Source organism: Acinonyx jubatus, chromosome B4, assembly GCF_027475565.1.
Source record: "Acinonyx jubatus isolate Ajub_Pintada_27869175 chromosome B4, VMU_Ajub_asm_v1.0, whole genome shotgun sequence".
In the NCBI taxonomy this organism is placed as follows: Eukaryota; Metazoa; Chordata; class Mammalia; order Carnivora; family Felidae; genus Acinonyx; species Acinonyx jubatus.
Window position 1 is genome coordinate 45,284,570 of NC_069387.1, and position 25,904 is coordinate 45,310,473.

General features: G+C 41.9%; 2 protein-coding genes across 3 annotated transcripts in view; one reads left to right on the forward strand and one right to left on the reverse strand.

The window, feature by feature from the left end:
- LOC113592969 (uncharacterized) overlaps positions 1–2,090 on the forward strand; it is a 209,131-nt gene extending 207,041 nt beyond the window's left edge. The window contains exon 8 of the mRNA XM_053199618.1: positions 1,955–2,090. The gene's annotated coding sequence lies outside the window, so the exon portion shown is untranslated. The remainder of the gene's footprint in view (positions 1–1,954) is intronic.
- On the reverse strand, positions 148–19,765 carry MANSC1 (MANSC domain containing 1). 2 transcript variants are annotated; one of them, XM_027035578.2, is made up of 4 exons: positions 19,628–19,765; positions 13,327–13,648; positions 9,509–9,649; positions 148–2,179 (listed from the first exon to the last, which is right to left on the reverse strand). In XM_027035578.2, the coding sequence occupies exons 2-4, from the start codon at positions 13,547–13,549 to the stop codon at positions 1,206–1,208; spliced, it is 1,338 nt and encodes a 445-aa protein (XP_026891379.1). In that variant the 5' UTR covers positions 13,550–13,648; positions 19,628–19,765; the 3' UTR covers positions 148–1,205. The 2 variants fall into 2 exon arrangements, with proteins under 2 accessions (XP_026891379.1, XP_053081812.1); XM_053225837.1 differs by lacking the exon at positions 19,628–19,765 and adding an exon at positions 13,921–14,052.
- Positions 19,766–25,904: the final 6,139 nt, after the last annotated feature.

Consider the following 25,904-nt stretch of genomic DNA (forward strand, 5'->3'; position numbering starts at 1 on the left):
TCCCAAATTCCATTTGTATCTTTAAAAACCCTGGTGACTCCAGGAAGGCACAACCTCTTCTTTTGCAGATAAGCAAACTGAAGTCCAGAGACTCAGATGTCAAACTGACCCAGGCAGCTTCCTGGATTCTTAGTCACCTCACTGTAATTCGTCCGGCAAAATATTTTTATTAAAGGCATTGCTCAGGCATTTCAATAGCTAATCAATAAAAAATTACAGCATACTTATTGTATGCTGAAACTGATATAACACTGTATGTTAACTATACTGGAATTAAAAATAAATGAATTTTTTAAACGCACATAAAAATTACAGCACAGTAATCATTTAACAATAATTGTAAGCGTTATCCATTGTTTCCAATGTTATTCCACGTAAAGCCAAAATTGACTGTTGGCAAAATTTACATAAGGATTTATAAATAACACTGTTATGTTTTCAACTTGGTAAAGTTTAGAATATTCCTGTATTACTTTTTTTTGCGGGGGGGGGGGGGGCAGAATAGTTAACTAGAATGGACCCAAAGTAGATTTGGCTGTTTAGCAAAAGTGACTTATCACTGTCTCCATGTAGATAATAATCTTCTGCTAGAATTCTCCCAAAGGAACCTCTTTGCTCACTGATGGGAAAAGGGGGGGGGGGTCACTTTAACTTAGAACACATATTTTCATCATTTAATCATTTTGCTGGTGGGAATAAACTGAAAGTTATCCAGCTGGATGTGTCACTTGCAAGAACATTACTGAGTAACAAAAGATTTATTCAAATATTTAATTGGAAGGAAATACATCTGGAATAAGTTTTATTGGAATTCATATAAAAAGGAAAGTAAATCTATTAGAATTAATATCATAAACAGTTGACTTTATCTGGAACCAGAAATGCTAATGAACTGCAGCCTAGAAGTCCTAACCACTTTTCCTTGCAAACAGCCAGTCATTTTTCAATTTATATGCCAATTATACTTTATTACTTTAGGTAGAGCTTTGTTTTCAGCGAATATTTTGGAGATAGATCACTCAAATTACCTAATTCGTTTCCTTTCTCCCATTGTCTGAAAAAAGCAAGCAAAAAGAAAGTGGTAGGGGGCATGTGCCTGTCTTCAAGACACTTCAAAAATCCTGCTAAGATCAGCAAGTCAGTAGAAAGTCACTGTGTTTGGACTACCAGGAAGAACATGAATTAAGAGACATCTAGTTTCCCCCTTAGATGTCAACATAGATCCCATTGATCAAATAATCAAGTCTTGAATAGCGTCTCCTGCGGAGAGATTCTGAGAACATTCTACCCAAGAGGACAAGGCCTATGGCTAGGAACAGAACACCAAAGAGCAGGGTCCCAATGAGGAGCCATTTTTCAAATGGGAGGCCATGCTGACTTTCTGGAACACTCTTCAGGGAGGAACCACCTGGACTGGCCTTCCCATTTTCCTGAGAAGCACTTTTATTCGGAGCAGAAGAATCCACATTTGACAGAAGTAATGTGGCAGCAGAAGAATCCACAGTTGACAAAGAAAGCGTAGCAGGGTTATAGGCATCCTCTGTGTTCAAAGACAGGTTGGAAATTTCTCTAACCGGCACTGTTTCTAGGGGGCCTTTCCAGTCCGTAGGTGCCTCAAAGATGGTGTTTGAGACTATTGTCGTAGTTACGCGAGCTTTGGGTGTAACTTCGGCATGTGTCAACATTGTAGACAAGAGGCTTGTGGGGGGCTGAGACGTGACCACAGCTAGGGGTGGAGCTGAGGTGGCCCCCTCTGGTTCAAAAGTCACAGAAGGTATCACCGGAGCATTGGTGGTGGGGGGAAATGCAGGCTTTGGAGCAGCAGAGGTGATATGCAGAGAGGAAACAGCCTTGGTAGTGGGGAGTGTTGTCACCTTTTCGGGCAGCAGATGAGCTATGTTTTGTTCTGAAGAAAACCGTGAACTCTGAGAATGGCCCTTTTCTTTATCAACAGGGAACCGTGTACTCGCTTGATCAATCTCGAATAGTTTCTCCAAGTGATCTGAGGACCCCAACTTCTGAGAAAAGGCACCTTTCTGTAAGCTGTCAGTGGACTCTGAATAACCTGTCACAGGAGGGGGTGTGGGAGTGATCACCTGCGGAGACCGGCCATGGATGAGAGAACCTTCTTGGGTTAACTCTTGGCTTGGCAAATGAGTTCTAGCCAGAGCTGGAAAGTCTGAAAATGTAGAGAAAAGTTAAAGGGAGACTTAAATATTTCCATGCGAAGGCAGGTTAAAAAAAGACAAACATATCAGCTTGTTCAGTAAGTCCCCAAACTGTTGAAACTTGACATTTCATAGAAACTTGCGCAAAATGGAAAAATACAAATTGCTAAATCAGAATCTGATGACACTGCCTCTCTACCAGATGCTGTGGTTTATTTCTAGAGTGGTGGGACAGAGGAGAAATGTGTGGAGGAGGACCAGGCAAATGAAGGAAGAGCTGGGAGGAGCAGAGCAAGGGGGCTAAGAGGAGTTCCGGAGCCGCAGCAAGAGGTTTAGGAAGATGGAGACACTTAGGGGGCCGATGCCAGGGAAGAGGGCTGGGCCAGGGCGACAGGGCTGGAAGACGAGTGGCAGAGAGAAACTCCCTGGGACTGACAAGACAGCTGGGAAGGCAGCAATCACCTAGAGAGATTTCGTAGCAAGGGCACCCGCAGGCAAGAAAGGCAAGGGGGAGCGGAGGCAGAATCCTTGCAATTTGCCTGCAACAGGGTGGAGGCGGAGGGGCCGGGAGGGAAGGTCTGGTCTCCTCCCAGGGCACCGAGGCCACAGCAGCAGCAGAACGCTGATGACACAGTGTCCAATCAAAAAACAGGTTTCAGCACCACACACAGGGGAGGGAGGCAATTTGGGAGATTTCATTGTGACTCTCAAGGATTAAAATTTCAGAGCCAATGTCTTAGAGTCTGAGGACTGTGGGACCAAATTTGAAATTAGGATGGCCACAGTGCTGATAGAAAGAGCTGAAAATCACACAATTCCGAGTGCTGGCTACGGAGGGACCAGCCTCACATCCTCCTCACGGTGACAGAAAGCTTAGAATTATGCTCTTAGTCTCACACACCATTCATCACAGCTCAAATTGGGAAGGCTTGTGGGAGCCATCAGGGGCAGGGAAGGATCATTTGAATTGCTCTGTATCACTCTGCTACTTGGCTTGATCATTTTGACTTAGATCTGAACTGCAGAAAACACAAGGAAGGAAGAAAAGGAATTTCTTAGCATTTCCTTGTTCATTCTTCCCTGTTCTCTTTCCCCCTTTCTTCTTCAACTCCTCTCAGTGCCAGTGTCTGAACTAGATTCCATTCTCTTCTCTGCTAACAAACATCCAGAGGCGACCTCTGATTTGTAATATCTTCGATTACTCTGTAAGCATCACACCTGGAACAGGTCCTTTAGAACGGTCACTCCGTAATCCGTCTAGGACAGGGGTCAGCAAATTATGGCCTGAGGGCCAAATCTAGCTTGTCACTTCTCTTTGTATGGCTTATGGGCTAACATATACATTTTTAAATGGCTGACAAAAATAAAAAGGAATAATATTTTGTGACACATGAAAATTATATAAAATTCAAATTTCAGTGTCTATAAATAAAGTTTTATTGGCATGTAACCATGCTCATTTGTTTATGCACTGTCTGCAGGTACTTCATACTATAAGGACAGAGGTGAATAGATACAACAGATTGCATGTGGCCCATAAAACCTAAAATACTGGCCTGGAGGGGCTCCTGGGGGGCTCAGTCGGTTAAGCATCTGACTTCGGCTCAGGTCATGATCTCACGGTTCGTGGGTTCGAGCCCCATGTCGGGTTCTGTGCTGACAGCTCAGCTCAGAGCCTGGACCCTGCTTCAGATTCTGTGTCTCCCTCTCTCTCTGCCCCTCCCCCACTCATGCTCTGTCTCTCAAAAATAGATAAATGTTAAAAAAAAAATTAAAAAAAAAAAAAAACATACTGGCCTGGAAAGCCTAAAATACTTCTCATTTGGCCCTTGACAGAAAAAGTCTGCAGACACCTGCTCTAGGATATAGTACTTTACCCCAAAATAGAATTCGGATGATTGAAATTCCTCTTTCCTCCAACAATGCTGGAGAAAAGAGTTTCTGCTGCAGGTTACATCACGATGATAGATATAACATCACCATAAGATAAACAGCATCTCTATTTTTAGGTAGCATCAGATATTTTTCAAAAAGAACAGGACTCAACATATTCCATTTTAAAGTTAAAAAAAAAAAAGACTAAGTAAATGCGATGTGTGTGAACTCAGAACTTAAATAAAGCCATTGACAAGAATGACCAAAACAGCTGCTTTCTTTCTCAAGAATGTCAGTTCATAAATAAAGCAAAGCAAGGGCTAGTCCCATTTCTTGATAAGATTCATCTACTGGCAAGGATCCTAGAGGCATGCAGGGATCCTGTGCACCTGCTCCCTTCACCTCACCCGCTGATGTTTGCCACTGGGGTGTGGTGCTTTTTCTCGCTCGCACAGAGATGAGCCAGCGGGGACTGCAAAACAGCCCTGTGCCCTCAATCTCTCTTTTGAGTTTCATTTTCAAGTGACTTGATGAAATAAAAAACGTAGGGACTGACTATTACTTGGAAACCAGCTGAGCAAACAGACTCCCAATTTATTGTTTCTGAACTTCCCTTATTCTAGTCCTCGGTAGAAATGACACACTGCAAAGCTGGGAAAAAAATTAAATAATTCCAAGTTGCAATGGTTTTATAGAATGAACACAGTACACTATCATCTTTCAAGCTTTTGGTCTGTAAATATTAGCCCATCCGTTATAGGAAATGGAATTCATCTGGAAACAAACCACCCAACAGGTATCTATTAATTTCACTCTAAACAGGAAGCAGATAATTTATTTTTGTGGGGACTCTCAGTCCATCAACATGGGCAGATTCATAAAGAGAATTACAAACACAATTTGTAAACATCCTGTATGTATAAAGCCTGCAGCACATGATGTCCAGGGTCCATGCCACTTTGCTCTTCAACCTGCTCTGGGCTGATGGCGCCCCCTGGTGGCTGCCACAGGAACTGTTTAATTCTAATCCGACTTTATGACCTTCACAGCCTCCCAGTAAAGATTTACACACATGCCAAAGTTCCCTTTTCTCCCATTTCCACTGGAGAGAATCTTTACCTCATATTCCCTCTTTTGCACATGGATTATAAAAGCAACAACATTACAGAAGTATATGGAAGTTATAAAACAAATTCAACTATGGTTTTTATCATTATGTCTCAGCAACCATTAACATTTCTGTGTGCCTTAGAGTTAAATTTTTTTTCATGTATTTGAAAAACAACCAGGTGTTTTTCACCTGGAATTTTGTTTATTTATATACCTCAAACTTATCTTTTTTTAAGTTTATTTATTATGAGACAGAGAGCGGGAGAGAGAGAGAGAGGGAGAGAGAGAGAACCCCAAGCAGGCTCCACACCGTCAGCACAGAGCCCGACGAGGTGCCCGAACCCACAAACCGTGAGATCGTGACCTGAGCCCAAACCAAGAGCGGGATGCTCAACCTCTCTCAAATGGATCCATCATATTTTATACCCAACCGTTCTCAGGCAACGGGACACTTATGCTGCTCCTAGTTTTTTACTTTTCAAACGAATTTCACAAAAAAAAAACATGCTTCAAACCAATAGCTTTTTCTTGTTTTGGTCTTGCTTCTTTAAGGTTTTATGAAAGTAGAATTGCTAGATTAAGTTACCTGTAATTTCTTTAATGTTGCGCTTTCGTTATGAAATAGAATACAGATACAGGGAAGTGCGCTGATAGCAGAAGAAGGGGCAGAATGAAGAAGAGGTAGTGAGAAGGGATAACAGAGGCAGAACGTTGCAGTCCAAATGCCACACGATGGGAGTTCCAGAAGAAGAACAAACATTCCGGTTAGTGTCTTGAGCCCTGACCTCTTTGGACACTAAGACTAGAATATCCATTTGCTGCTGAATTACCACCCCTGGCTATCTAACAGGCTCTGCGATGTTCCAGGTGATCCAAGAGGAACAGCAAGAAGTATCACCACCACACTATAGGCTCCCAGATGATTTACACACAGGCACAAAGGGAAGGAGCCATGAAGACCTGGGGCAGCCAGAAGATCTGCCCACTGATGCCCCAAAAGGGCAGGACAAGACAGTGTCCACAGAAAGTAAGGTTTTAAGTGTTTTGAAAGGCTAATTTGTTCTATGCCTAGTGTTTTTTAAAAATCAATATCTAAAAAAAAAAAAATGTTTATTTATTTTGAGAGAGTGTGGGTGCAAGCAGGATGATGGCCAGAAAGAGACAGAGAGAAGCAGGTGACGTGGGGCTCAAACTCACGAACCACGAGATCATGACCAAGGTTTTGGCTCAAGGCGGTTCGTGAGTTGAAGCCCCATGTCGCCTGCTTGGGATTCTCTCTCTCCCTCTCTCTCTGCCCCTCGCCCTGCTGGCGCACACACTCTTTCTCAAAATAGATAAACTTTTAAAAATTTTTTAAAAATTGAAAACTGTGATAAAATGTACATACTATTTACCACTTTAACTCTGTAAGTATACAGTTCAGTGGCATTGAGTATACTCACATTCTCTGCAACTGTCATCCTCATCCACCTCCAGAGCTTTCTTCATCTAGCAAAACCGAAACTTTTGTACCTTATGCCAGTTTTCTTATAGTTGGTTTATATCACTATTTAGGAAGAATTTACACAAATAATTTGTGCTTTATGCTCCTGTTTTAGGGAATGTTTGATACATCTGGTTCATTAACCAAAACTCAGACACAGGGGACAGAGTGGAGCCTGAGCCCAGGCACCCTGGGCAGTATCATTCCCCAAAGTACCTCACACATAAAAGAGTCACAAGACAATCCTTGAGTGCACTCCCCCTCCCAACCCTAAAACCAGTCTCCTTAATCTTCCCCAGCTCAGTAGATGGTACCACCATCCATCTAGACTTTCAAGCCAAAAACTAGGAAACTAGGACTCAATTCCAATACTTCTGTTTCCCACGCCGTCACAACCATCCCACACCATCGGCTCTTCCTCTGAAACAGCTGTATGTTTACTTCTCTACCTCATCTGCCACCTCCCTGGTCCACAATGTCATGGCCTTCCACTTGGATCTTGCCTCTGCCTCCTACCCAGTCTTCCCACTTCCTCTCTTGCTGCCGCATTGTTGTCCCTCCCCAGTAGAGCAGTCACAGTGAGCTTTGAGAAATCACCTTGAAAACACCATGTTACACGCCTACTGAAAACTTCCAACGGCTTCCCATTAGACACCTAAAATAAGAACTTCCTACCTTGGCTTACAAAGCTTTATGTGATCTCTCCACTTTTCTTTTTTTTTTTTTTTTTTAATTTTTTTTTTCAATGTTTATTTATTTTTGGGACACAGAGAGACAGAGCATGAACGGGGGAGGGGCAGAGAGAGAGGGAGACACAGAATCGGAAACAGGCTCCAGGCTCTGAGCTGTCAGCACAGAGCCCGACGCGGGGCTCGAACTCACGGACCGCGAGATCGTGACCTGGCTGAAGTCGGACGCTTAACCGACTGCACCACCCAGGCGCCCCATCTCTCCACTTTTCATACTTCTTGCGTATCACTTTTTTTTTTAAGTTTGTTTCTCTTGAGAGAGAGAGAGAAAGCAGGAGTGAGGGAGGTGGAGAGAGAGAGAGGGAAAGAGAAGGAGAATCCCAAGCAGGCTTCGCACTGTCAGTGCAAAGCCCTATTCAGGGCTTGATCCCATGAACCATGAGATCATGCATGACCTTAGCTGAAGCCAGTCCCTTAACCGGCTGAGACACCCAGGTGCCCCTGTATGTCACTCTTTATATGGTTCACTCTGAGTGAGTCAGCCAGCTGAGACTGAGACTGAAATCATTCTGCCTCAAGATATTGAAACAGGCTATTTCCTCTGCCTGAAGGTCTTCCCAGATCTTCTCACATCTGGCTTCTTACCATTCAGACCTCAGTTGAGGGGTTACTTCTTCACAGATGCTTCCTCTGATCACCTACTCATGAGGGTCCACTCAGTGATCATCTATTACATTGTCTTAGCTCAATCATCAGCCTAACACTTGTGATGATATTTTTCTTGATTACTTTTTTTTTGATTACTTATAATATTTTTCTTGATTACTTATTTAGGATGGTTATTGTCTCTCCCTCCTAAAACATAAGTTCCAGAGGTAAAAACCTTGTTTTCCATGTTTCCATTTTTGCGTTCTTGGGGCAGAAAAAGTGTTTGGCACATATAGGAGATGCTAAATAACATTTGTTGTTTATTGAGTAAATGAGCAAATAGAATATTATTAATAGCCAAGGGTATAGTGAAAAAAACTGTCTAAGACTTAAATAAAAGGACGCTTGATACTGAAAACATTTCACCCTGAACATTAGCAAGCCAGGGCGCCTGGGTGGCTCAGTTGGTATAAGCATCTGACTCTTGGTTTCAGCTCAGGTCATGATTTCACGGTTTTGTAAGTTCGAGCCCCACGTCAGGTTCTGAGCTGAGGGTGCAGAGCCTGCTTGGAATTCTCTCTCTCTCTCTCTCTCTCTCTCTCTCTCTCTCTCCCTTTCTGCCCCTCCCCTGCTCACGCTGTCTCTCTCTCAAAGCTAAATAAATAAACAAACTTAAAAAATATTAACAAGCCAAAATCTCACCAAGACATATCCAAATTATTATATTATTTTTTAGTTGTTTATTTTCTAAATTCTGAACAAATATGTTCAGAGTGGAGACTGTATTTCCAATGCCTTGCACAGAATTTGGCACATGGTGGACGCTTAGTAAATACTTCTTGAATGAACCTCCTTCCAGGTCTAGGTAATAAAATCCAGGGTGTTTGATTTCACACAATGTGATTATAAAATAATTAGAACCTAAAGACAAATGTACTAGAATTTTGTATACTCACATGGATCTTAACCCTTTAAAAAAATTTTTTTACGTTTATTTATTTTTGAGAACGAGAGAGACAGAGCACAAGTGGGGGAGGAGCAGAGAGAGGGGGAGGAATCTGAAGCAGGCTCCTGGCTCTGGGCTGTCAGCACAGAGACGGATGCAGGGCTCGAACCCGTGGACGGTGAGATCATGACCTGAGCCGAAGTTGGACCAGCAGAGCCACCCAGGCAGCCAGGTCTTAACCCTTTTAAAACAGACCGTGGACCACGGAGACCTCATTCCAGTGGCTCTTACATTTTCTAAAGAGGTGTTTCAAAATGTTTTCATGAAAGGTCTGAGTGCCTTTTATCTCAGGAAGGTAGAAACAAAAAGCTAAACAACACAAAATACCATCATTCAGAGATCTTTCATTGGAAAACAGATGTTTGGTTTAATAGACTGAATTTTAAATCATGAGAGATTTCTGGTGTGCCTTTATATTTGTGACTACTTTTGGTAGTTTTACTTAGATTCTTTTGTAGAAAATCTTTCACATGAACCATATCCTTAAAGAATCCCAATCACCAAAGAAAAAGAACAATGCTTTTATTACCTCTAATAATCCTGTAACTCATAAGTCCCTTTGCTGGTTTCAGGGGACAGGCTTCCTCACTGGGACAGAAAAATAGGTAGCAGTTGGGCTGTCTAGTTGTTTTTCGAGTGTCGAAGATCATCAGGTTACATGCTTTGTCTCCTGAAATTAAAGGTATCATAAGCATTACACTGAAATAGGATATTCTAAAGACGATGGCAATTATTTTTTCTGCTGTCCAACACAAATACCTTTGTTCATGTTGTGCATTTGCTTGCTGACCACTAATTCGTTTCCTCTTCCTTAGTACTTACAGCAATTTGTGAAGACATTGGATTAAAAAATCTGAATTAAGGTAATTTTGGCAAAACCCACTTTAAATAGTACATTTAATTCTTTTTAAAAAAAATAATGCATTTAATTCTTTAGATAAGCCTTCCATTTGCTCAAATATCCATCAAAATACACACAGAAATACTGACTTTGCGATCTTTACACAACTCACAACTGAGTTGGAACTTAAGAAATGGATCTAACCTAATGATTTCATGTTATCTCTCATATCCCAAAGGCAGACACCTATACCAGACACCTATGAAGCCATGAGTCTGGCTTTCTTGAGTAGAGTCCCTAAATTTAGCATCACACCATCATTGCCCCCTTCCACAAAGGACCTGAGTAGTGTATGGAGGACAAAGTCTATGTTTTACCTTTATCAGTACCATTCTTCTTTTGATTTTTCTTCTTCACATTTCTATTCTTCCTTATTTCTGCTTTTCCATTTTCCTTCCTTTCAAACTTTTTACTCTTAACTTTCATTTCTTGCTTCTTTTTCTCTTCCACCTATGCCCAGTAGAAATCATTCTTTCTATTCATCATGGTCTAGAGCTGGCTTTGGTCTCAATCTGGTGCCATCTCACATCTTGGCCTAAGACCCTTGAGGGATCAGTATACCCCTGGTCAGGATAAGGTTTTGTTTTGTTTTGTTTTAATGCTTTTTTATTTATTTTTGAGAGAGAGAGAGTGAGCAGCCAAGGGGCAGAGAGAGAGGGAGACACAGAATCTGAAGCAGACTCTAGGCTCTGAGCTGTCAGCACAGAGCCCAACGTGAGGCTCGAACTCACAAACTGTGAGATCATGACCTGAGCCAAAGTCAGACGTTTAACCGACTCAGCCACCCACGTGCCCCAGGATGAAGGTTAAGAGGCACATAGGCTAATTATTAAAAATGCATGCTCTTTCTAAACACACACACACACACACACACACACACACCCATGTATTAACTAACCTTGTTGTAGTAGTCATTACACAATATATACATGTAACAAATCATCACACTGTATATATTTTCACAATGTTATATGCCAAATATATCTCAATAAAGCCAGGGGAAAATATTCTGCATAACTGGCCATCAGCACAACTTCTTCAAATCAGGCAATGGTGAGGATCAACCTTGACTCCCGCATTTGGAAAGAAGATTCAGTTAGTTTCTGCAGGGGTTTTAGGCAGAAAACCAGGCAACAAGAAAGGTACTTTAGTTTTTCCTTTCTCAGCAATGGGATAATTCTGCAATACCATTTTGGGGGGGCATGGAGGTAAAGGGAAAGGTCCATAAGCCCCCCCAAGTTGTATGCAAAACTTTGTGTCCTTTGTACTTCTTTTTTCTTAATAATTCCTTTTTTTAAATAATTTTTTTAATTTAATTTTATTTTTGAGAGAGAGAGAGAGAGAGAGAGAGAGAAAGCAGGGGAGGGGCAGAGAGAGAGAGAGGGAGACACAGAATCCAAAGCAGGTTCCAGGCTCCGAGCTGTCAGCACAGAGCCCGATGCGGGGCTCAAACTCACGGACCATGAGATCGTGACCTGAGCTGAAGTTGGTCACTCAACCAACTCCGCCACCCAGGTGCCCCTGGGCATCTTTCTAAAATCTGTGGTTATGAGCAAATTATCAAAGCACTTAAAGACCATTGCTCAATAAATGAAGAAACAGTCTGAGATCCGTTAAAGGAGACCCACAATTATCTCTACTTACCGTAAAGCAGTAACAGTAATTCTGCTTATACAATAAAACAGCAAACCCTCATTTCTCACTAAACACCCATTACGGAGCTGAAAAGAAATGCAAGGTTTCCTGTGTTGCCAGCAAACACCCACACAGCATTCAGTACTGTTTGCAGATGATTTGCTACTTCACATAAATGTTGATACCAACATTTAAAGAAAAACTGGAAATTTAAATTAAATCTCTGTAATTTCCATAAATTACTCCTATAGAGAATATCAAAGCACACTGCTGAGTTTGAGAAAACCATTGAAAGTTTTTTTTTGCTCCTGACGTCAAATATGTGGTATCTTTTCCACACTAATACTCCAATTCTCCAGGGCACTGACTCAATGTCTTATGATTCGATTCAATTCTTACACTAACTACCTGGAGTTAGCATCAGATTCCATAGGTTTGCGGGCTCAGTCCTGTAAGACTGTCCTCACTTAGAGGCCAGTCAAAAGTATCAGCTCCCAGGTTACTCACGCTTCTGCCCAACTTGGCCATAAATCCAGGCTCCCACCACCCCTACTTCAGGTTTGATAATTTGCTAGAACTACTCACGGGACTCAGGAAAAGGCTATACTTACTATGATAGTTTATCAGTGAAAACACAAATGAATAGCCAAATGAAGTGTACATAGGGCGAGGTCCAGAAGGGTCCTGAGTGCAGGAGCTTCTGTCCCGGTATACCTGGAGTGAACAATCCTCTTGCACATGTGGATGTGTTTGCCAATGTGGAAGCTCTCTAAACCTGTGTTTAGGGATTTTTTTATGGAGATTCCATTATGTGGGCACAGCTGATTAAATCATTGGCCACTGGTGACTGAATTCAATCTCCAGCCCTTCTCCTCTACCTACAGGTGGGGGTGGAGCTGAAAATTCCAAATTTCTAATCAAGGCTGGGTCTTTCTGGTGACGAGTTCCCATCCTGGAGCTACTTAGGGAGCCACCAACAGTCGTAACTCAGGTGTGGTTGAAAGGGGCTCATAATGAATAACGAAAGAAGCTCCTAGGCTCAGGAAATGGCAAGGTTTTTAGGAGCTCTAACAGGAACCAGGAACCAAGATTATATGCATACATTTCTGACTATACCACACCCATTATACAAAGTAGAGAAACCAAAGATATAAGAGAAAACGTATGATTCGGTTGGCCAGTAAGTCAGGTAAGAAGCATTACTCCAGTGTTGACTAGCTCTTCTAGGCTCCTTGATGGCAAGGCCTTGTCCATGTTATTCATTGTTTTGTCTCCAGCATTCAGCAAGGCATTCGGTGCTCAATAAATGTAGTGTGGGTGTTTTTTGTGGTTGGTTATTTATTTACTTTTCATTTAGGGAATTAGGACAGGGTCATAAACAACTGAAAAATGACCACTGTTTCTCTTGGATAAATATTTCTCAAATCTGGAACTTGAAACATGCAAAGGTATGGCTCAGACCTGTGAGCCTCTTTCCTCTGTGTCATGTGACTGGGTCAGTCCAAACAACTTCCCATGTCCCTTAAGGGTTTTTGTTTCCAGCATCTTAGATGCCTATTAGAACATAACACCAGTGGTTCTCAACCTTTTTTCTACCTACACACCTGGGTGATATACACACACACTCATCAGTAACTTTGACCCAGCTTAGGGGAGGGGAGGACACACTTGTGGCACATGTTCCCAGTGAATTTGTTACCCACATTTCTACCCCATTGAGAATCACTAGGATAAACTATGCAGCCAGATCAGCCAGCTACTTATATCACAAAACACTTAAAATGAAGAGTTGCCAAGGGACTATTACTTACCTGTTATGTTTTTCGTTGAACAGCAAGAATTAATGCAGTCTTCCTGAGTTAATGTATGTACAGGTTCATTGCCTCTAATTCCCTTTGAAAGAGATGACTGGATGTCAATGACAACATCTTCTAGATTCTTCGTGTGGCAGTTCTGACTGGTGGACAGCCTCAGTGTCAGGAAGCAAATTACCACAAAAGTGTAACTCAAGCCCCATTCTTCCCTAAAGGACATTTTAAATTTCAATTTAGCCTAGTCTTCCAAGGTCAAAGATAATCCTCCCTCTGGTCTGAGTTTGCTTCAAGAAGATTGTACAGATCATGGAATTTCTCTCTAGAACAAAAATAGAAAATCATCAATGAGTTTTGTTTCTTTTAATAAATCTCACGAAGATACATTTCATTTCCTTCAAGTCAATGTCAACAGCTCATGATTTACAAAACAGAAATAAACAAGCATTTTTTATGTTTCACTTTTAATAGATCAAGACAACCTTCATTAAAAACTTGGTAAAGAACTAATTAGCACAAATATGTATACTATCCCATCAGTGCTTAAAAGCTGACAAATATCTATGAAGGAAGAGATATAAACAAGAGGCCTACCCCCAAAGTTCTAGAATCCTTCCTCTTCTTGCTTCTCCTAACCAAGAGGGGAGAGGACACAAAATCTCTAGCCACTGATGAAGCAGTGATAACAGGCTTGAGCAGAGTTTCTTTCTCAGTATTAACAACCAGCATTTTAAAATCACCTACTAGGTGGTAGGCAATGTGCTATGAAATATACATATATTATCCCATTTAATCCTGATAGTAGGTCTGCAAAAAAAAAAAAAAAAAAAAGAGCTACTATTTCCCTCATTTTATAGATGAGGAAACTGGGGCTGCCTTTCTTGTGGCTGCCTCTCCTTAAGTATCAAATCAGAGACAGGTAACTCTAATAATCTAATTCTAAGAGTTAACTGGTCAGTAGAGGGAATTCATTCATTTTGAGAATACAAATTGTTCACTGAACCATACTGTAGAGCAGAAATACTTCCTCTTCAATCTCATTCTCCTCCTCCTCCTTCTTCTGTCAGGAACCCGAACCCTTTGGTAGTCTGGTGAGGCTTAGGCTCTTTTCTGAGAGACAGAAAAGTTTTTTTGTTTTTTTTTTGTTTTTTTTTTTAGCTGGTCAACTCAATCTTGGAAGCCAATTTATTTACAAACAATCCATCTACCACCATGAGAAAACAACTGTGAAAATCTTAATTAGTACAAAGCTCAGAAACTCCATTTAGGTTCAACAAGCATGGCTATGGTGCTAAGCAAGTCGTCTTTTTCCATAAAGTGAGTAAAAGGTCAGTTTCACAGAGCATAATGATCCTTGAAGCAGCAATCCTCAGATTTCAGTATGGCCCTGTATGTTTTTAAATAAGCAAGGCTAGAATGAGCAATAGAGTTTTTAAGAGTATGTTGAGTGACAGATGCCAATTATATTAAGTGATCTGAACTAATGTGCATAGGTAACCAGATACTTCACATAGGTAGAATATTAATGCCATAACCAACCCAAATGGCCCCCCGTTTGATCAAGACTACTAGATTCTCTAGAGGAGCAAGAAGTGAACTTTCTCAGCTTACCCTATTCATAACTTTTTATTGGTGCAATTTCTACTAAAGCTTGTGGTAGAACTACCTACCATCAGGGTAAATGCTGTTGCCTAGAACAGGATTGCAATTAATATTAGAATCAGCATACGGAACTTGACATGAAAAATCTAGGTCAAGAATCTATAGAAGGAGTCTCAGTTCAAAAGTGAATTGTACAGAGACTTAAGTAAAAACCACGTCAAAGAATATGTGAGCCTTAAAGTTAATAATGTCTCGGAGATGTAGCATGTTAAGAACACTACATAAATAGTGAACAAAGAACAGAAAAAGGTTTTTTGACTAAAGCGGGGGAGACAGTAGAAAAATATTTACAAAAAGTGTTCAGAATAAGGTAACATTTAAGGAAAACATAAAAATGAGGGGTGCTCAGTCAGCTGAGTGTCCAACTCTTGATTTCAGCTCAGGTCACCATCCCAGGGTAGTGGGATTGAGCCCTGTGTCCAGTTCTGTGCTGGGTGTGGAGCTTGCTTAAGATTCTCTCTTTCTCTCTCTGCCCTTCTCTCTCTTTGCCCCTCTCCCCTGCTTTCGCGCACTCTCTTCCTCTAAAAAAACAACAAAAAAAAAACAAAAAAACCCTATAAATTCTTTAAAAAATAAATTAATAAAATACATATATATAATGAAAAATGAAATATATTAGGATTATGAAGGAAGTCAGTTATATGAAATATAATTATCAAAGTAGTTTTTAAAGTGTGCCTAGAGGGGCGTCTGGAAGGCTCAGTCAGTCAGGCCTCCAACTTCAACTCAGGTCACGATCTCATGGTTTGTGAGTTTGAGCCCAGTGTCCAGCTCAGTGCTGACAGCTCAGAACCTGGAGCCTGCTTCAGATTCTGTGTGTGTCTCTCTCTGCCCCTCCCCTGCTCACGCTGTGTGTGTGTCTCTCTCTCAAAAATAAATAAACATTAAAAAAAATTTTTTTTAATATGCCTACAAAACGCTGATGTAAAATATCAAAAAACAAAACTAAACTAAATAAATGGAGAGATGGTCCATGTTCATCAATATTAAGATGTCCATTCTTGGGGCGCCTGGGTGGCTCAGTCGGTTAAGCGTCCGACTTCAGCCAGGTCACCATCTCGCGGTCCGTGGGTTCGAGCCCCGCGTCAGGCTCTGGGCTGATGGCTCGGAGCCTGGAGCCTGTTTCCGATTCTGTGTCTCCCTCTCTCTCTGCCCCTCCCCCGTTCATGCTCTGTCTCTCTCTGTCCCAAAAATAAATAAACGTTAAAAAAAAAAAAAAAAAAAAAGATGTCCATTCTTCTCAACTTGATCTATAGATTCACTGCAAAGTTTTGATTTTAAAGGTTACATGAAACACAGAAAGGCCCAGAATGGGCAACATGATGCTGAAAAAGAACAAAATTGGAGAACTGACACTACCTAACTTCAATACTTACTGCAAAGTTACAGTAATCAAGACAGTGTAGGGGCACCTGGGTAGCTCAGTCGGTTAAGCGTGGGACTCTTGATTTCAGCTCAGGTCATGATCTCACCATTCATGAGACTGAGCTCTGCATCGGGCTGTGCAATGACAGCGCAGAGCCTGCTTGGGATCCTCTCTCTCTCTCTCTCTCTCTCTCCCTCTCCCTCTGCCCCTATCCTGTTCGTGCTCCCTCTCTCTCTCTCTCTCCCTCTCTCTCTCTCTCTCTCTCCCTCTGCCCCTACCCTATTTGTGCTCTCTCTCTCAAAATAAATAAACTTAAAAAAAAAAAAAAAAGAGTGTGCTACTGGCAAAAGAATAGACAAACAGAATGACAGAACAGATTAATAAGCCCAGAAAAAGACCCACACGAATAGAGTCAACTGCTCTTTAACAAAACAGCAAAGGCAATTCAACGGACAGAGGATAGTCTTCTTAAAAATGGTGACAGAATAATTGGGCATCCATATGCAAAAAGATAAATCTAGACGCAAACATTCCATCGTTTACAAAAACTAACTCAAAATGGATCATAGACTTCAATGTAAAATGCAGAACTCTAAAACTCCTAGAGGGGTGCCTGGCTGGCTCAGTTGGTAAAACATGAGACTCTTGATCTTGGTATTGTGTGTGCAAGCCCCATGTTGGTGTAGAGATTACCTAAAAATAAAATATTTTAAAAAAACATGTTAAAATAGTTTTAATATAGTAAAAATATAACATAGGAGAAAAATCTTTGTGGACTTAGATTAAGCAATGATTTTTTTAGATACAATCAATACCAAAAGCACAATCCATGAAAGAAAAAAAATTGATAGGTTGATTTCATTAAAATTAAAACATCGAAAGAAAAAAAATTGATAGGTTGGATTTCATTAAAATTAAAACATCTGCTGTGCCCAAGACACTATTCAGAGAATAAAAAGATAAGCCACAGACTGGGAGAAATATTTGCAAAACACATCTGATAAAGGACAGGTAGCTAAAATATACAAAGAACTTTAAAACACAACCCAATTAAAAATGAGCAAAGTTGGGGCACCTGGGTGGCTCAACTGGTTAAGTATCTGACTCTTGGATTTGGCTCAGGTCATGGTCTCACAGATCCTGGGACCTAGCCCCATGTGGATCTCAAAAGAGATATATAGATAACAAATAAGCATAAGAGGAGGTGCTCAACATCATAATCATTTGGGAACTGTAAATTCAAATGATAAGATACCACTATGCACCTATTAGAATGACTAAAATCCAAAAAACTGACAAAACCAAATCCTACAAAAAAAAAAATCTATGTATATATGTTTATAGTAACTTTCTACATCATTGTCAAAAACTGGAGACAACCGAGACATCGTTCAATAGGTGAATGGATAAACAAAATGTGGTACATCCATATAATGGAATACTATTCAGTAGTACAAAGAAATGAGCTATCAAACCACAGAAGTACATAGAGGAACCACAATTGCATAGTGCTAAGTGAAAGAAACCGGTCTGAAAGATATGACCTCTTGTCAACCATACGACATTCTGGAAAAGGCAAAACTACATCAACAGTCAAAATATCAGTGGTTGCCAGGAGGAGGAAGGGAAGGATGCGCAGGTGGAACACGGGATTTTTAGAGTAGTGAAATCATTCTAAATGATACTGTAACGGTTGACACATGTCTTCACATCTGCCAAAACCCATAGAACTGTACAACGTAAAGAGTGAAATCTAACATTGGGGCGCCTGGCTGGCTCAGTCCACGGAGCGTGGAACTCTTGATCTCCAGGTTGCGAGTTCAAGCTCCACATTGGGTGTAGAGATTAGATTACTTACTAATAAAATCTTAAAAAAAAAAAAAAGAGTGATCCCTAATATAAGCAGTCTTTAAAACAACAAAATAGTAAAAAAACAACAAAAATAGTTAAACAGCAAAAAAAAAAAGAGTATATATTACCCATATATAGTAACCACACAAGTCCAATAGCTTCCTTGCTGTTGTATCCAACTTTTGTAAACAAATAACAAGTAACATTTATGTTTCTCTCATGCCAGTCTCTATGCTAAGCACTTTACATGTGTCATGTCATTTAATCCTTACAAGAATCCTAATGAAATAGATTCCTGATCTTTATGAAATAGATCCTATTATTAATCCCATTTTCAGTCAAAATAGAAACAATTGTGGGATATCTGTACTTCTTTATTAACCTATCAAATATCAAGCAGTACATCTAATAACTGCCATAATTTTGAAGTAGTGTTGAATGAACAGGATACTTGAGATCTGTGTAATCAGTAATATAATGCGAAAACACCTGTGATTTCTACTGATGGCAAATTACAGCTGCGTCTAACTCTACCAAGGCTTTTGATCACATGCCTCTTAGAGGAAATGTTACATTTCAGTGAGAGGCTACTAAAATAAATTTTGCCACTGAAGTTCACAGACTTTCAGAGTACTAGCCGTGGCTCTCCAGGTTAAGAATCCTGGCACAAGTGACCCTTTTTCATGTTGCTGCATCTTGCAAGTCTCTTTTCTAGCCCTAAAGAAAACCAGACAGGAGCAAAAAGAGGAAAACCAGGCCAATGTCTTACTTTGCAAGGATTCTGACAGAATCTCTGCTCAAATTTTTGCAAAGAAACCAGAACCATGAGAGGGGATGGGGCAGGAACTGTGTTTTCTCTAGGCAGAATCTTCATGGCGCCTGGACTGCAAGAAGTTACTGAAGAGTTTATCGCGCTAAGGATACTCAACCTCTGTAATTCTTCTAATCGTTATTACTTAGGCCTTAAAGGTCCACAGTCAAGCTGAATTCTGTTGAAAGCGTGAAAAAGATACAGGTGGGAGGAAGCTCAGGAGGCACTGAACTTTGACGCCTGCTTACTATAGCCACTACAACGCACTTGTGCAAAACCGTGTCAGATATTGGAAATCATTTTCTTTCCCTTCCTTTGAGGAAATGTGTGTCGCTCACTGGGCATTCTTCTGTCTCTCCTGATGACGACGCGGAGCCAGGGTCACTTAAGACAGGTGCTGCTACGCGAGCCTGGAGATTCCCTCTGGGGGCCCACGATCCCACCAAGACCCCGGCCAGCCCTTCCTCGCCCCAACCCGGTCCCTGGCGCTCCCGGAGAGGTGGAGGGGCCTCGCCCCAGGAGTAGGCGGGGGGGCTGCACTCTCGGCGCTGGAGGCGCAGCCCGCGGCCGGTCTCGTGGGGGGGGGGGGGGGAGGGCGGTGACGCCTTTACCTGGAAGCTACACGACCCGGGGGCTCCCGTGTCCCACCCGCGCGAGGGCAGCCCCGACGCGCTCCCGAGGAAGGAGCGGCAGATCCGCGCGAGGGTATCGGCGAGGGCGGCAGGGATGCTCCGCAGCTCCCGGCCGGCCCGGGGGGCGTGTGCTTCGCCAGTTCCTGCTTCCGTTGCGGCGGCAGAAAGTTGGCCGGAGGCGGAGGGGAGGGGGAGGTGGAAGGGCACATTCCAGCCCTGCAACCCGGAGCTGCTTCCCGGCCACTTGGAGCGCGGTCCTCCGGGAGCCCCTCCCCGCGGTGGCTCCAGGCGCCCGGCGATCGCGCACTGCCTGGGAAGCAGCCGGCCGCTGCCACCCCACCCGCCCTGCTGCGGCCCCCGTGAGGGGCGTGGGCGCGACCCGCTGGATTGTCCGCGGGCCTGCAGCGGCGCCCGCTCCTTCCCGAGGCCGCAGGACGCGCGCCCACACCAGAGGAAAGTCAGACGGTGCAAAACGTGTGCCCTGCATTCTGCCTCTGCCTCTGTGTCCCGGACTCGGTCCCCTACCAGAGGGGCAACCTCTGAGGGCAGTTTCTCCCTTCGGGACTTTACACTGCTTTCTATCCGGGGCCTGGCTGTAAGAATCTGCTTTCGATAATTCCAGGCATGGAGGGTCCTCAATCACAGTTAACAGTTCTGCAGTTAGCCCTCACGCGCAGGTCAAGCCTCAACGAAGGCATTCGGATTCTGCCCGGATTTACTGTTTGTAAGTATAGATAATAATATAATGGTGCCTGCTATAGTTATTAAAATGTATCCCCTGACATTTAGCATAGTACCTGGTACCTAATAAGTACTCAATAAATATTTAACTAAAATATATTTGTCGAGTGAATGAATGGGAAAGAATAGGGCATAGGTTGCAGAAGTGTGTTTCTGAATCAATGCTTGCTCGCCCACACCTCTGTGTACGTGCAAACAGATGCAATTTTACCAAACCACTGATACTTAACTCGCCAAAGGTTCAGACCTTAGACAACATCTCCACCTGGTCTGTGTGAAGAACTTTCAAACCTAAAGCACTAAGCCATTGTAACTTACTGTGCTGGACACAATACAGCCAACAGCTACGTCCTGGTTTTAACCAAGAGCTATAGGAGGCTATGTTGACTGAGAATCCCTGTGAACAAAGGTTGCCTGAAACTAACTCTACCGGTTGTATCCAGAGGATGACCTCCTCTGGAATTACAATGATGTTGCAAATACTTGGCTTTAAAGAGCTATCAAAGGAAACTCCACAGTGATTTCCCATTGGAGTCATTTTCCTGTTGTAGCAAAAGACTGATGTAAACAATACATTTTATCTCTGCAGATGATGTACTTGAGGGTCTTGCTAGGGAAAGGTCACGTTGTTTTAAATCTCCCTTCACAGCATAGTCCTCGCTAGGCACTAATGAGACCTTTCCTTGACTTAGAAGCTTCAGATTTTGGATTTTAAACAATGACCCTGTTATCGTTGAAGTGACATATTATTTTTTCAGTTATGACAGTGAACAGAGGACATTGATGAAAAGAATGATTAAAGAAATTTTTTCCATTGATATGAATTAGGTGTTTACATTAGAAATAGTATCTCTTTTCATCTCACTGCCTGAAAAGATTCTTGATCCTCTTCTCCTGAGACTTAGAAGTTCCATTTATGTGGAGGCAAATTTTTTTTTAAAAGTATTTTATTCAGAAAACATGGATTAAACACCAGGGAAATTAAAGACCAATAAGACGTTGGATCTACCTTCAAGGTGCTCATAGTGGGGAAGACAATCAAATTAGTTATTGTGTAAAGAATAAATGTAGGGGCGCCTGGGTGGCTCAGTCGGTTAAGCGGCCGACTTCGGCTCAGGTCATGATCTCGCGGTCTGTGAGTTCGAGCCCCGCATCAGGCTCTGTGCTGACAGCTCAGAGCCTGGAGCCTGTTTCAGATTCTGTGTCTCCCTCTCTCTGACCCTCCCCTGTTCATGCTCTGTCTCTCTCTGTCTCAAAAATAAATAAACGTTAAAAAAATTTAAAAAAAAAAGAATAAATGTAATGATAGAAGATGCTAACTCAGGAAGCTCAGAAACGGGATGTATAATCTGGACTTCTGGGAGGAGATAAAAATTCCATCTTTTTTTGTTTGTTTATTTTGAGAGAGAAAGCATGGGCAGGGGAGAGGCAGAGAGAGAGAGAGGGAGAAAGAATCACGAGTAGGCTCTACACTCTCAGCCCAGAGCCCGACATGGGGCTCCATCCCACAAACCGTTAGATCCTGACCTGAGCCAAAATCAAGAGTTGGATGCTTAGCTGACTGAGCCACCCAGGCATGCCTCAGTCTTTTTTTTTTTTTTCCAAAGACTTTATTTTTTTTTAGAGCAGTTTTAGGTTCACAGTAAAATTGAGAGGAAGGTTCCCATATACCTCTTGCCCCCACACATGCATAGCCTTCCCCATTATCAACATCCTCTATCAGAGAGGTACATTTCTTACATCTGATGAACCTACACTGACACATCATAAATTACACAAAGTCCATAGCTTGCGTATGCTCACTCTTACTGTATTACACTCTGTGGATTTGGACAAATGTATAATGAGGTGTATCCACCACTATAGTATCATACAAAGTATTTTCCTTGCCCTAACTGTCCTTTGTGCGCAGCCTATTCATCCCTCCCCTCTTCACAACCCCTGGCAACCACTGGTCTTTTTATTGCCACAGTTTTGCCTTTAATAGAATGTCATATAGTTGGAATCATATAGTATGTAGCCTTTATGGATTGGGACCTTTCAGTTAGTAATATGCATTTAAGTTTCCTCCATGTCCTTTCATGGCTTAATAGCTCATTTCTTTGTTTTGTTTTCATTTTTATTTTAATATTTATTTAATATTTATTTTAATGTTTAATGTTTTTATTTTTTAATGTTTATTTTTAAATGTTTACCAGTATTTATTTAATGGTTAATGTTTATTTTTTAATGTTTTATTTAATGTTTAATGTTTATTTATTTTTGAGAGAGAGAGAAACAGAGCACGAGTAGGGGAGAGGCAGAGAGAGAGGGGGACACAGAATCTGAAGCAGGCTCCAGGCTCTATGCTCTCAGCACAGAGCCCGACACAGGGCTTGAACTCAAGAGCCGTGAGATCATGACCTGAGCCAAAGTTGGGTGCTTAAACGACTGAGCCACCCTGGAGCCCAAACAGCTCATTTCTTTTTGGCATTGAATAATAAACATTCCTTTGTCTGGATGTACTGGTCTGTTTATCCTTTCACATACTGAAAGACATCTTGGTTCCAAGTTTTGGCAGTCATGAATAAAGCTGCTATAAACATCCATGTGTAGGTTTTGTGTGGACATAAGTTAACCTTGAAGGATGAAGTTAAGTTAGCTAGAGGGAGAGAAAAAGTCTGAATATTCCAGGCAGAGAAAATGACATGAGTATCCAGGGAATTTTATCCTGACTGGCACGAAGTCTCCCTGTGTACATAGAGGAATGGAGAAAAAAGGCTGGGGTCGGAGCAAGAAGGTGTTCATGTGCCAAATTTTAAACTTGATCCTGAAGCCATAGGGAGTTATTGAAGGTTTTTATAGGGCATTGGCAGGTCCAAAGAACTTATTAATATTCTAAAAATTCTGTCTGCCAGCCACATGTAGGATGGATTGACAGAGGTAAAGCCAGAGGCCTCCTGTTTTCCAAGAAATTGAAGAAGGGAGGAGGCCCTGAACAGGGTGTGGAGACAGAAGAGAAACTAAGGAGAGAGGCTCTCCAGACTTGTGACTGGTTGGATGCGGCGGTAGAGGTAAGCAGATTTATGGCGTAGGAAACCAGTTGGAGTGCCAGGCAATATAAAGATATAGGAGGAGCAGTCTGGAATGGATAAAAGCATAATGAGTTTCAGAGAATTTGAATCCTGGTTTCATTACTTATTAGCTTCATGATCAAGAATAACCTCCTTAAAAATAAAAAAATTAAAAAAAAACTCCTTAACCTCTGTGTAAAGTCAAGAAAGCATTATCTACGTTATAGGCCCATCATACTGGGCCAATATTAGGAAAGTACTTTATAAACCCCAAAAGCCGGTTCAATTGTTATTTATTATGTATATAGGTCACATAGTTGCTGTTCACGTGGAAATGGTTTTCAAGGTGCTAAAAGGCATCAATCTCAAATGTCTTCTACCTCTAAAGCCCCTCCAGCAGAATCCTTGAAGTATAAATGCCCAAATCATTTTCTTGCCAACAGACTGTAAACTTCTTAAGGATGGGGACTGGGTCCTGTTGGATCATTTATTACTAGCCTCTAGCAAGTGCCCAGCACATTTATAGGCTACCAATAAATGCTGAGTAAAGGAATAAAGACATTTTATCTTTCTATATCTTTCCTCTGATAACACCTTTATTGAGATATGTCACATACCATAAAAGTCACCTAATTAAATTGTACCATTTAGTGGTTTTTAATATATTCACAGGGTTGTACAACCATGACAATAAATTTTGAACATTTTCATCACTCCCACAAAGAAACCCACACACCCGTTAACAGTCACTCCCCTTTTTCCCTTCCACACCCCTCCTGTTCAGCCTTAGGCAACCACTAATCTATTTTTGTGTCTATAGTGCCTCTTCTGGATATTTCATATAAATGGAATCTACAATATGTGATCTTTTGTGATGGACTCTTTTCCAATAGAATAATGTTTGTAAGGTTTATCCCTGTTGTAGCACATTTTAGTACTTCATTCCTTAGTGAGGGGCACATACCATTCTATTATATGGATATACCGCATTTTATTTATCCATTCTGAAAAAAAAATGGTGATGTAGGAGATCTCAGCCTCTGTCTCCACAAAAAGATCAATCATTAGTTATCCACAACAAAAGCAGCTCTGGGAGAACTCTGGAATTCACTTAAGAAACATCAGCAACACAGTACAACAAAAAACTTGAGAATAGTCACATATATAGTGGAGGAAGATAGCTTCATTCTGACTGCATCATCCTTTCCTCCAAGCCAGCACTGCTCAGCACCAAGAGGAAACCTCCCAGCTGGAAAGAGTTCTCCTTCGGGCACCTGGGTGACTTGGCTGGTTGAGTGTCTGATTTTGGCTCAAGTCACAATCTCACGGTTCGTGAGTTTGAGCCTTGCACCGGGCTTTTGCTGACAGCTCAGAGCCTGGAGCCTGCTTTAGATTGTGTCTCCCTCTCTCTCTGCCCCTCCCTGCTCGCACTTCATCTCTCTCTCAAAAATAAATATTAAGGGTGCCTGGGTGGCTCAGTTAGTTAAGCATCTGACTTCAGCTCAGGTCATGATTTCAAAGTTCGTGGGTTTGAGCTCCACATCGGGCTCTGTGCTGACAGCTCAGAGCCTGGAGCCTGCTTTGGGTTCTGTGTCTCCTTCCCTCTCTGCTCCTCTGCTCTGTCTCTGTCTCTCAAAAATAAATAAAAGTTAAAAAAAATAAAAAAATAAACATTAAAAAAAATTAGAGTTCTCCTTGCCACGAAAGGAAGAACACAGTGAGTAACCAGCTTCCCCAGACTTTCAGGAGAGTACACAAAGATCCCACCTTAATCTCACCCTTCCCAGACTGGCAAAGCTGAGACATACAGACATATGGAGACTGCTAGGCACAAAGTCTTCCTTGGTGCCATGCAATTGGAGCTATCTTGGTTCACAGTGACCTGATTTGTAGCCAAATCAAGCAGCTTTCACCACCGAAGATACCAATGGCAAGCACAAACTGCCACGGACGCCTTGCAGATCTTGCCAGCTTTTGCCTCACAGGCATTCGTGTTCACTGACATCTTCCACCTGATTCCGTCCCCACTCCCTCCTGTCCTCAGCCCAGCCCAGGAACCACAATGGCAGGCAGCCTAGGCAGCTGTGCAAGTGCAAGACGCCAGCCTAGACCCGGTGGCTGATCTCCACTGTGTGTGTGCACTCAGGGCTAGTCCCTCTGGCTGCACACTTGCACAACACCTGCCTGATAGCCATAGCCAGACTCCACCACAGTGGAGGAGCAAGGGTACATGAACGGACAATTTAACAGTGTCAGGGAAACAATACAAGAACAAAATGAGAACTTCAGCAAAGATATAGAAAACATAAAAAAGAACCAAACAAATCCTGGAGCTGAAAAATATAATGATTGAATTGAAGAATTTAATACAGAGCTGCAAACTTGGACTTGACCAAACAGAAGAAGAATTCAATGAACTAGAAGACAGACCAATTAAAATCACCCAATCAGAGGAGCAAAAA

Coding starts and splice junctions, on each gene's coding strand:
- MANSC1 (XM_027035578.2), bottom strand. CDS start 13,549: ATGTCCTTTAGGGAAGAATGGGGCTTGAGTTACACTTTTGTGGTAATT. Junction 9,650..13,326: donor TTCAACGAAAAACATAACAG/GTAAGTAATAGT, acceptor CTTTAATTTCAG/GAGACAAAGCATGTAACCTG. Junction 2,180..9,508: donor GAGTTACAGGATTATTAGAG/GTAATAAAAGCA, acceptor CTACATTTTCAG/ACTTTCCAGCTCTGGCTAGA.